Here is a 12,803-nt window from a genome sequence, read left to right as displayed (position 1 = left end):
TGAGGGTATCCAACTCAAAAGTTTTGATTAATTCATTAGGTTATTGACACTAATCTTGTATAAGTCTCAAATTTCTCGTCTAGTGTGGAAACTGAAATGTACCTCGTGGGAAAGGAGTTTGGGTCTTTTAAATTTATTGCAGATGGTATAAATTATCTTCCCTAACAGATCAGCAATTGAGTGTATACATAGTTTACACACACAAATATATACATCTCTACAATTGTGTCATGTCTGAAGCAGAAATATCTACATATCTGAAACAAGGACATCTCAATGTTGAGTTTTCGAAGAGTTGTACTCCGTAGGAGAAAAGACCCAAACTAAATTTTCTTTTTAATTTTCTCTTTCTTTATTGTTGTCAAGTTATAAAATTAGAAAACCAGAAATCTCTATGCACAGTTACCCATAAATGCAGCAATTCAGTAAAAACAGACCACCTTAGAAAAGTACAGGTTCTTTGCCGGGTCACTAAGCAACATTATGCTCTCTTTTCTTTTTATTTTTATTTTTAGGCAAATTGCACTGGTATTCCATGAAGTTTTGGTTAACGTCACTTAATAGATAATCAATGACTTTTTTTATCTTGACATCCCCTGATATTTTAAAAATGTGCTCTGACATCCTTCCAAACCTCTGAAATCATATGAAATTATTTTTTAACATTTAACTTATTAACAATTCCATTTAAATCATGAAATTACAAATTTAATCTTCTAACTAAATTTAATATACCAAATTAACATATTCATCTCTTCTATACATATAGATATAGTTTAAGGTAAAGTGCAAAAAATTCCCTTCAATTATTGGCCATTTAGCAGAAACCCCCCTGATCTAATAATTTGGCAAATAACCCCCTCTGAACTAACATGTTTGTTGCAATTAACCCCAATCCGGTGATTAGCCGGTTGAATTTGACTGGAAAGAAGCACATGACAATTACGTGACAGCCCAAAATTTTTTAAATTACCATACAACCCTTTATGAAGTCAAAAGACCACAATACCCCCTCACATTTACTATAAAACGACTTATTTTTAGTCTTTAACTACTGACGTGACCGATTGATTGGAGTAGCTCTCGTTGCCAGATTCTAACATTGGAGTCGCCGGGATCTGACGTCAGAGTTGCTGCTCCCGAAGTCATCTCACACGAGTTCACGAAGTGATCTCTCGGCGTAGGTGATTATCGCGCTCGTTAGGGTTGGGGCTTTCACGCCTCAAGCCTTCCTTGCATCAACAATTCTCTTGAAAAATGCTATGTCCACGATCGATAGCTCCTCTTCCTTCCTCATTTATGCTATAACTGAGCAAAGACCAAATATCTCTGCAATCCTTTTTTTTTTTTTTTTATGGGTAAAATCCTTGCAACGACTACCGGGCGGACTCCGATGACCACAAATATCATAACTCATGTTTTCTCAACTCTCCAATCATTGATTTGATCAATCAATGAAGCTTAGATCCCTGATTTTAGGCCAGATGATGGATTGATATATATATATATATATATATATATATATATATATATATATCGAATTTCTTGAAATTTTGTTATACAACTATGTCAAATAGGCATCGGTGTCGTCATTTCCATCATCAGAGAAACGACACTAATAATTAAAATATATATATATATAGAGAAATCTTTCTCAGCCGATGGTCTTTTTAGCCTCGCTGGAATTGCATCACCATGGTTGATTCCGCTGGAATCACATCACCGCCATGAGCCGCGGTTTGCTGGTGGTGTCATTCACGTACAACGGCGAGACACGGTTCAATCTGGAGAGCGTGAGGGGATCATATAAGGGTTTGAGTGCCAAATCTACGATCGACAAGTCGAGTTTTGAAGAATTCGCCTTCCAGGATTCTAGCCATTAATTCACACTATCCTGGTGGCGTGTTCTTATCATCTTTGGTGGCTATGCAATCCGGTGGTGCCTTTAATTTAGCTATGTTACAAAGGTTTGAATGAGCAATGAAAATTAGGGTTCGTAGAGAGAAAGAGGGGATGGTGGTTTGGCAGCCTTTCGAGGTGCCGGTGGGCAGTGGAGAAGAGACCGAAAACGGTTGTATTGTGGTGGTCAGGAGTTGGCAGCCGGAGGAAATGGAGAGGAGAAAGGGGAAAGAACTGTGAATACAGAGGGGAGGGGACGAGGGGAGGGGACGATTTGCTCGAGTTTGGTGTCTAAGGGCTGTTCAGACTTCAATTTTCAATTTTTTTTTAGAATTTATTTTTTTAGTTCTACTTTTTTGTGGATAAAATAACATCAAAAAATTGGTGGTTGTTAAAATTTTATGAAACGACGTGGTTTTATATAGGGGTAAAATTATCTTTTACTATTTTCGTTATAACTAATTGGCCGAAGATGTCATATAGGGGGTTAATTGCACCAAATTCACTAGTTCAAGGGGGCAAATTGTAATTCAGGGAGGTTAATTGCACGTGACCAATAGTTGAAGGGGGGTTTTTTGCACTTTACCCTATAGTTTATATATAATAATACTTATACCATCATAACCACCACCACAACATAAAAATTAAAAATTAAATTAAATTTTTTTTAAAATAACCAAATAACTATACACCACCATAACCACTACCACCACACCCAAACACCACCAGAACCATCATCACCACACCCAAACACCACGGTAGAAAAAATAAAATAAAAATTTTGAAACATCCTGATAACCCAGACACTATACTATAACCACCAAACCACACCACAACAACCATCACTAGAGTAGAAAAAAAAAATTTTTAAAACAGTCAAGGCCAGCCCAAACACACCACAAGAAGGAAAAAAAATATGGTCATGTCTAAGATCAGGAAGAGAGAGAGAGTGTTGGCGACTAGGTACTAAAATGAAATAAATTAAAAAAAAAAAGAAAGTTAAAGATTATAGTAGAGAAAGAGGCTAAATAATGAGGATATTTTTATAGACTGATATTTTGTAAATTAATTAAATTAAATAATTAAGAATAAATATGACATTTAAAACCACAAGGGATGTTATTATTAAAATAAGTCGTTGATTCGCATCCGAAAACTTCAAATGTCAATGCAATTTACCATTTTTCTTTTTTTTCTTTTTTTTTCCCCTTAGCTTGCAATGCAGAAAATGGATAAATAGAGAATTAGTAGTATTCCACCTTAAATAAATAAATAATGGTTAGTAGAGAGCCATACTAGGTGAAAAAAGTCTTGATAAAGACAACTGCCATAATTGCTGCGTTACTTTTGTCTCAATAAATTGCGGAGTATCTTTGAAAGTATACTCGACAACTTTTTCAGCATGCTTGTATCGATCTCGTTAACCTATACGGTCTATACTACATTAAGTGTATATATATTATATATATATATATCGAAAGATTCAAAACACATACACACAGTCACACGCCAATATTTATATGCGCAGTTCCTTTAGGACTCTCGGTCGATGAGCAGGATGTTTCAGGCTTAGACAGTGTTCTGGCAAGGTTCAGTAACGAAATGATTTAATAATTGAAATGGACACTACTTCACGGACACTGTTTGTTTCCAACATCAACAGTACTTGCTGTTGATTGAAGATCATTTTTTGACTATTGTTACCATGTAGGACCATCTTATGACCATAACGTTTGTGGGTTTCAAATTCCTAATCTTATAGTATCATTTTCCATTCGGTTAGTATTTTCAAGCAATTTTGAATCATGATACATTGTATGAGATAAAGGTGCTTACTCCTTATTTTAATTTCACATGGTTTACCAGTTAAATGAAATCATTACATGTTTTTACTGTCCAGATAAACCTGCCAGAAATTTTGGGAAATTCCTAATGATAAATGGCTCCAATAGTAAAATCATAGACCACATACTTTTTCACTTTTTAAATTAGAAAATTAATATTTTAAATCCTTAGAGCGTGTCATGTAGAAAGCAAATTGAGATGAGGTGTCTCTTCATGTTTGTGATTAGTCCAGCCAATGGGTATGATACATTGATACTTAAATGAAGGAGCTATTTATAATATATTTTTAATTTATTTTTAGAGAGTGTGAGTGGGACCCACAGGCCAATTAAGTGGCCCACATGACATGTCCTCGGCCCCTCCCTCACTTGCCAAAGTCTTTCAAAGGCTTGCTATATTCGCATTGGTACACTTCCTCCTTACCTAATTTTCTAAATCTATCCCTGACATCATACCAAGTAGGTGAATGAGTTTTTTACTGTTAATAAAAGAAATAATAATAAAATAAATTGAATTGAGAGTATATGAGAATGTGTGTCTTGATTCAACCTCTAATAGCGTAGGTACATTAACCCCTAGGCCCTAGCCATTAATAATATCATGGATTGTTGAAAATGAAAAAAAAATTGGTGATATCAAGACAAAAGTATAACAATGAGACTAATGAGATGATCGAATGTGGACCATGATTTAAATGGACCCTTCCTAATGGTAAGTAGGATAAATGATAGGACGAGTAGGCACAAAATTTTCCAATACTTTGGGCCCACAAAGATTTATATTTTGGTTTCTTTCTTTTGTACTCCAAATATTGTTATCCGAATTGGTAAAAGGTTAAAACAGATTCCAAATGACTTTTGTTGAACTAATTCAGGACTTTTGTAAGCAAAATAGGACCCATCTCGGCTGAAAAGGACTTTTGGTCCCCAATTGCAACTAAAAATGTTGGTCCAAGATATTGGAGTGTGTGTGATTTGAATTCTTAAGGCCCATCTAGCATTCTTGTGCCTTTCCAACTGAGTGGATTAGACGGCCCACTTTGGATCTCTGGTACATTTCACCTTGGACTACAATGTAAAGCAGAGGATACTTGCAAGGATTTACAGCCCATGAATGAATGATTCCCAACATAATTCAATATTATTCCATAGACGAGTTGGTCCAGTAGAAACAGAACGAAAATCTATTAATGGTTTATTATTATTATTATTATTATTTTGTCGAAAATGATAATATTGAACCTCTTAAAACACACCATAATCCTCTTAGATAGGGATGGCAACGGGGTGGTTTACCCTCCCTCACCCCCGCAACAGTTTCAAAACCGCCACCCCGTCCCCGCCCAAAACTGCCTAAAAGGGGGACTTTTCCACCCCATCCCCGCCCCGGTTTAAATTTTCACCCCCACCGGCAACCGCCCTGCCTTGCCCTGTTTTGTTCCAAAATTTCTCCTCATTTTTAAATTTTTTTCCTCAAATACAATTATGTAACTATTGAAAAAATTCATAAAAAATGGACAATCAATAATTTAACATAAAATTTAAGGGTATGAACATTCTTAGTTCGTAGGGCTCTGCCTCTCTCTAGAACGGTAGAGAAAGCAAGTAAATATGACCTAGAGTTTCTAGGGTTAACTATATATACTAATAAAATAAGACTAATTTAATAATTTAGCTACCAAAATGGAGTAGGGTGACCTTCCCCGCCCCTACCTTAAACCCGCACGGGTTTTCATTAATAAAAACTATTATTACCCAAATAAGTTAGAAGGTCCTCAAAATTACTATAAACTGGTGCCCGTCCCCGCAGGACAAATTGCCATCCCTACAGTCATGAAAGAGAGCTCAATGGTGAAACTATAAGCAAATTGTAATAACCTCCAACTTCCCTTAATTAGTAATTAGTACAACCATATAAGCAATCAACTGATAGTATGCTCCAAAAGACACCTAATTCTTTTGCATGCTTATGTGTCTTCACAAATTTTGTTATAATCTTCCTTTTCCTTTTCATTTTTTTTTTGGTTGGTTCTGTTACTTCTTTTGAAGTTTTCTATTGAATTAACTCAATTGATAAGTGTCCTAACAAAGTTGCAAATTCCTAAGTTAGTTGATGAGCCTAATTCACCAAACATGGTTTGGCAAAAAAGAGAGCATATATGCATGAGCCGGTGGACCAGGTTTAAGGGTAGTAATAAAATATTTAGATGGCAAATTTAGTTGCCAAACAGACACCTAAAAGGCCAGATTCAAGTAAAAGACAAAAAGAGCCTCGTTCTTTCTGGTACTTTTGGAGGGATTATGGATTATTAATACAAAAGGGCAAATTGTTAGTTTCCAAAAAATCTCAATGCTTTTGATTGTCTATTTTATAATGGCAACTTAATCATTTGTCCCGCATCGAATTCGAATGGAAAAGTAATTGGGTATAAATGAATGGATATACAGCACTACACAATAATTTAAATTTTTAGATAAATGGACAAGTACTCACCCGTTATAGTTGGTATCAAAATCAAACTCAATTCTTAATCCGATGTCACGTCAAATGTCCGATCCAAAAGGCGTCCGGGTGACTCATCTGAGTAGACAGGGTGACCTGACTGCGCAGCGAAGGCGTAGCGAGTTTAGGTGGGGGAGAATATAGCAAGGGTCATTTATCCCACATCGAATTCGGATGGGAAAGTGATTGAGTAATGAGTGGATATACAGCACTATCTAACAGTTTGAGTTTTTTTTTATAAATGAGCAAGCGTACAACCGTTACAACTGTGGACTAACTACCCAGAATTAGTAGATGGATAAAATGCGATATATATATATATTTTAATACTTTCGAGGTGTTTTATACAATTAATTCAAAATTTCAATTATCCGAAATTATTCTAATTACCAAAGTTAATTGCCCTGAACAACCCTACAATGACTACTATAATATTATATTTGGGAGCAATGAAATGGTGCATTGAAATTGAAAATGAATAAAACTTAATTTAAAAGTTGAACTAAATTTTTTTCAAATTTAAATTCAAAGTACTGATTCAATGCTTACAATCGCAATGTAACTATCATAACTCAGTCTACAATATAAGTCCAACTAACAATTTTCTGTTTGGCTGGGTTGGCAATTTGTTTTTTTCATAAACTCAGAATATAATAATAATAGTAATAAACATGGAAAAAATTCTAACCCTATATAATGCCCACCATCATGGAGTCCTCTCATATAAGTAGCATACGTAGCTAGGCATTTGAATCTCTAGCATGCATGCCCTTGCTTGTTCTCTAACTATTTGGTTGTGAAACATGAAGAACCAAAGCAACCCCATTTTCATTTCTGCCTTTCTGCTTATTTTCTTGAATGCAGCATTGATCACAGCTCAAGAAGTTGGTAATGTTATATATAATACACACACACACACACACACACACGTACATGTGTGTGAATGCACAAATCATATTTCTTATTATATTATTTTTGAAGGAGTTAGCATTTGATATAGGTTAAGTGTGACATGCATTAATTTATGTGATACAGAGGACGAGAGAGAGTTTGTGTACGACGAAAGGAACAACAATGGTCCTTCACGTTGGGGTGAGCTAAAGAAAGAATGGGCCACTTGTAAAAATGGACCGATGCAGTCTCCAATCGATATCCCGAATCAAGTAGCAGAAGCAATCCCCAAGTCCGGAGAGATAAGGAGGAATTACAAGCCTAGTAATGCCACTCTCATGAACAGGGGTCATGATATAACGGTCAGAAAATTACTATGAGTAATTAATTTTAAGCTTTGTTAATATATGTTAATATATATTTAGCGGTGGTACGTGTGTGATTGATGCAGCTGAAATGGGCCGGTGACGCTGGATCAATTCAGATCAATGACACTGTTTATCTCCTCCAACAATTGCACTGGCACGCACCCTCCGAGCACACCATCAATGCCAAGAGGTTTCTCTCTCGAGTAAATATTGGGTGAACCGGGCAAAACATGTCATTAGGTATATCCAGCCAATGAACTTGACATGGCATGGCATACTGGACTCGCCCAATATCTACTCCTCTCTCTCTCTCTCACTCACTCACTCACTCACTCATTAAGTTGAAAAATTAATCTAACCAACAAAATTTGTGATTATTAGGTATGACATGGAGCTGCACATGATTCATATGAGCCCAGACCTCAATGTCAAGAATAGGATAGTAGTAGTTGGGATTCTCTACAAGATTGGCCAATCTGATGTGTTCCTTTCTAAGGTTAATCTACTACTAATGTCTATATATGTCTATATCTACCTTACCTTTGTTCATATTATGACCTTTACCTACATCACTTTTAGCCTAATTAACTTGACAAAATTAGGAGTCAATTTTGGTTTTACTTATGAGTTCCTATTTAGCTAGGGTTTTTTTTTTATCATATGTATTTTGATTCTCAGTTGAGTAGAAACATTGCACCTTTGATGGATGGTTTGAAAGAAAATAGCGCGGGGAAAGTGGATCCAAGAGACATCAAGGTGGGTGGCACTAGGTATTACATGTACACTGGTTCACTCACTATGCCCCCTTGTTCTGAAGAAGTTATTTGGATCATCAAAGAAGAGGTAATATTATATGTCTCATTAAACCAAAACTCAATCTCCAATCACTTATTGGTCACGAAAATATATCAATATTAGATCTTTAATTAACTAAATTTGACTGACCTCAGGTGGCAACTGTTTCACAAGAACAAATCAACTTCCTGCGAGACACAGTTCATGATGTACGTATATATCTACAGCTTGTGTAACTTTATTTTCATTTGTTTAGACAACGATGAACGAACTTAGAATAAGGAATTCTCGTGACATTATTTTGTTCTGCACCTAATTATAGGTTTAAATGGGAATAAGATATCTTCTTATTGTTGGTGGCTGATTTTGTTGCAGTATGCACAGAGCAATGCAAGACCATTGCAACCACTCAATCGTCGAGAGATACACCTCTATGGTTTGATGTAACTAATTATAATTGGAGATTGAGCTCTTAAACACTAATCTTCTTTAATGGGATAGGATATGGGTGGAAGTTCCTTTTCAACTATATAGTCTTGTACCTATTGGTCTTCATACAAATAAAATTCCAATGTTTCTCACATTTTTTTGGACATGTTTATGGATCAAAACTGTTGGGGGCAAAATAAATGTGATTATTATCAAGATGGTGCTTGTAAAAGGTCAGGTCAGTGATACCAAAAGGGAACAAAGTTAATAACAACTTTCATTACTAATTTAAGAAACTTGAAAAATAAGATCACATTCAGCTTTAGCCATAACATTGTTTCCTAAATGCTAAAGTTCAAAGATCTTGGAGGTTTACATAATTACTTATGCTACGAACTTACACCCTTTGTGGGAAACATCTAGCATGGGTACAATCAATGGACAGTGTGTCCTTCCGACGATAATGGACTAACTATATCTACTAGTGATACAGATGAGCACAAATAAGAAGTGAAATTAATGAAGAAATGGATCTCCATGCCATTTTCAAGACGCAGAAAAAATAAAATTTGCTGCATTGTAGTGCTTATCAAAAGCACTTACCATGAAGTAAAAATCTTTTTCCAAGGTCATAGTTGAGAAGCCAGTCATCTCACCATCTCCTCAATGCTTGATGAGCATGAGGAAGAGCCACCTCGTGTCTGCCTGGTATTATAGGAGTTGCATTTTGGGCACTTGTGCGCGACAATGTGAAAATTTACTTCAGATGTTTCTCCACAGTCATTGCAAAGAACCCAAACCTAATGAACAACCAAATTGTAGATATATTAGTTGATATAACAACCCTAGACTTAGGAAGTCAAATGTTATCTAATATATCACTCTTCCTTACCATCTTGTTTTCATATATTTGAGGCATGGGTGTCGAAGCAACCTTCAGATATACAATACAGATTAGTTCGGAGAAAGACGACTTTCTTCAGATTATGAGCATACTAAATCTCCTTAAAATTGAGTAAGCAGTGTATATAATCTGCATACCTCCTGATCAAGTCTTTGCCACACACGGGACATATCACAGTATGACTTTGAGCAAACGGGGCATGCATACCTGCGCTCACAAAACGTTAATGACCAAAAAATGGGAAAATAGAATGAACAATAGCTTTATACTACCCAAAAATGAGGGAGAGAAAATAGGAGGAAAAAAAAAAAAAATACTACTATAATAAATAAAATGCTTACTGGAAATGTTGTTCCATCTGCTTAACACATTCCAAATGTATAGTGTGCCCACAAGGCAAGACCGTAATGTCTTTTGTTGTATCGAAAAGATACTGCAAAAAGAAATGGAAAATCTCGGCAATAGCAGCATTTTGCATATTTGTTTTGTATCTTTCAAGTCATTTTAAGTTTACCTCAAAACAAACAGCACAGTTATGGTGCATTGCTCTTTCCACACAAACATGAGAATCTTTCAACAACGTTGAATAGCAACATCCTGAAACAGTAATCACAGACATCCCAGGCTTCAACTCTTGAACAATGAATTAAAAAAAAAAAATTTGAGCTCACAGAAAATTAATGTTCATAATCTTACCGCATTTATTACAATGAAAGAAGTTTTCTTTACCTCCAGTTCTGATTGCAATAAACAATTGAAAACATTTAGATACAAGGAAATTGCACGAAGAACAATAGCTCCTAAACACTAAATTATTGGTCATTAAAGATGGTCATCCATGAGCATCAAGGATAATGTGATTCATAAAAAGGAAAAGCACAAGAAGTCAAAGGTTTTACGATAATGACAAAAACAAGCAAATGGTTTAATTGAAATAATGCCAAAAAATAAGTTGCATAGCCGACCCCAGTAGATGATGGGATCTGAGTCTGAGGTTTTTCTTTCGTTAAGTGCATGGAAAACTATACAAATTGTAAAAGAAATAGAGAGAAAAAGAAGTAACATGGAAGAGATTTTAACCTGCAGATTCCACATTTATCACAGTGATATTGATTCTTCGAAACCTAGAGATAGAAATCATATTGTACCATTAGCAAGTATATAACAACCAGGACTCGATGGTCAAGAATTAATTTTTTCAAGCTTACATCGTCATCAAAGAATTTGCATTTTGAACAATAGTACTTCCCCATGAAAACCCCACAATGAAAGCATTTCTGTTGTACCTGAATGACATAAAGAAAGATCAAAAACCATATCTTTTTATTGCTAAAATTTTCTCCCTTGTGATTAAAGTTTGGGGAAAATAAGAAACAACTATATTTAAATTTTAGTATTGGTACTTAATCAGTTTGAGCTTTTAATAAGTTAACTCACATCTTGTTCTGTGTTACACAATGAGCAGATGACCTGAAAGACAAGTACACAACAAATATAAAGCTGGATTAGTATTTCATTCTTTCTTTTGAGTAACAATTTCATTCATGCATTAATTAAGAGAAATATAAATTTTAATGAGTGAAGTATGAAATATATTTCTTTAACAAATAATAATTAAAATAAATAAATACCGGGAATTGCAAAATAGAACCAAACAAAAGAGAGTTAATGAACTGAAAACAAAAGTCAAGCCTATTACCATAACACCAACAAAAAAACAAAAAAACAAAAAAAAAAAAATTGAAAATTAAAAGAATAAAAAATAACTATCAAATGAAATTCAGAACCCCATTTCAATTTATTTTTTTTTTTAAGAAAAAATTTCATTCATGCATTAATTAAGAGAAATATCAATATAAACGAGTGAACTATGAAAAGTATTTCTTTAATAAATCATAAAAATATATAAAAATAAAAATAAAACCTGGGAATTGCAAACTATAACCAAAGGTCTCATAGAGAAACAAAAGAGACTTAATGAACTGAAAACAAAAGTCAATCCTATTACCATAACACCAGAAGTAATACAACGTAATCATAATAATTAAAAAAAAAAAAACTATCAAATGAAATTCAGAACTCCATTTCATCCAATAGAATTATTATAGAAAAGAACTGACCCTTTTTAATTCATGGCGAGGAATGTCATGCCGACTGAGAGGATCGACTTCCAATGAATTCTGTTGAAAAAAATTAAATATGTAAGATTTGTGATCTTCGCAGTAAGCAATAATGATTTTTTAAAAAAATAACTTGAAAAATTAAAAAAAAATGGAAAGAAAAGAAAAGAATCACCTTAGTTTCGTTGTGGCAATGTCTGCAGCTAAATATCTCGTCACAACAAGGCGCTCTGATCTTGCACCTTCTTCTGTAATGTGAGCACCTGAAAATTTAACAAAGAAAGAAAAAATGAATGGGGATCGAAAATAAAAATCTAAAAATGCGCACACCAAAATAAGAAATACCCGAAATTCCCAGATCCCATATCCATGAGATATACTTCTTCCGACCCATTAGAGTTCATCTGGGACTCCAAAACGCTCTCCATTTCCTTTAATGTAAATTCTTATATACATATATACTCTTTGTGTATGCGTCCTCAAAAATCACCTGAAATGAAACCCATTACGCAAAACCAATTAATTTAACAAAAAGATTTACAAAAACCAAATTCAATAGCAATTACAATATCCAAAGGCAAAAACACAGATATATAAAAAATAAATAGTGAAAATAAAAATCGGACCCCAGTAAAGTGGGCGAAAAGGGGGTATTTCTGGAGGGGTTATGAGTATGATATACAGAAGCATTGAGGTTTTATATTTGAGGAGGAAGGGAAGCCCTCCATTGATAAAAGAGCAAAGTTGGCCAATAATACAAAGTTTTGATAAATATCACATCAACCCCTATTTATATACTATCCCATTCAGTCGACACCCTCTAATCTTATGCGGAGATGACGGGGCGACACACCAGCATTTGCCACCATATCCTTCAATTTAACTTTTTAATATAATGAGTTTTAATAAAAAAATTATTGTATTAGTAGTAAATAGGATATTTATTTTGGAACAATATCTACAAATACAAACAATGATTTGATAACAATGGTGCATTGGAATTGGTTGGGCAATAACAATGATTTGATACAGCTTTGTTTTAGAGGCATT

The 12,803-nt window shown here is 34.5% G+C and overlaps 2 protein-coding genes across 2 annotated transcripts; one reads left to right on the top strand and one right to left on the bottom strand.

Annotated features, from left to right (window-relative positions):
• The first annotated feature begins 7,049 nt into the window (after positions 1-7,049).
• Positions 7,050-8,747, top strand: LOC132295615 (alpha carbonic anhydrase 7-like). Its single transcript, XM_059793923.1, has 7 exons — positions 7,050-7,134; positions 7,282-7,499; positions 7,589-7,695; positions 7,887-8,001; positions 8,184-8,348; positions 8,456-8,509; positions 8,676-8,747. Exons 1-7 carry the CDS (start codon positions 7,050-7,052, stop codon positions 8,745-8,747), a joined length of 816 nt encoding a protein of 271 aa, XP_059649906.1.
• A 237-nt stretch (positions 8,748-8,984) lies between these two features.
• Positions 8,985-12,523, bottom strand: LOC132293372 (E3 ubiquitin-protein ligase RZFP34-like). The gene is made up of 13 exons (XM_059790825.1): positions 12,380-12,523; positions 12,099-12,243; positions 11,929-12,016; positions 11,754-11,813; positions 11,071-11,103; positions 10,842-10,919; positions 10,714-10,757; positions 10,330-10,370; positions 10,148-10,230; positions 9,975-10,066; positions 9,771-9,840; positions 9,622-9,663; positions 8,985-9,529 (listed from the first exon to the last, which is right to left on the bottom strand). Exons 2-13 carry the CDS (start codon positions 12,179-12,181, stop codon positions 9,377-9,379), a joined length of 867 nt encoding a protein of 288 aa, XP_059646808.1. The 5' UTR covers positions 12,182-12,243; positions 12,380-12,523; the 3' UTR covers positions 8,985-9,376.
• Positions 12,524-12,803: the final 280 nt, after the last annotated feature.

Source organism: Cornus florida, unplaced genomic scaffold (genome assembly GCF_030987335.1).
Source record: "Cornus florida cultivar Cherokee Brave unplaced genomic scaffold, ASM3098733v1 CherokeeBrave_3.0.0_Hap2_Chr02, whole genome shotgun sequence".
NCBI lineage: Eukaryota > Viridiplantae > Streptophyta > Magnoliopsida > Cornales > Cornaceae > Cornus > Cornus florida.
Note: the sequence above shows the minus strand (reverse complement) of the source record. Positions and strands in the feature narration are given on the sequence as shown.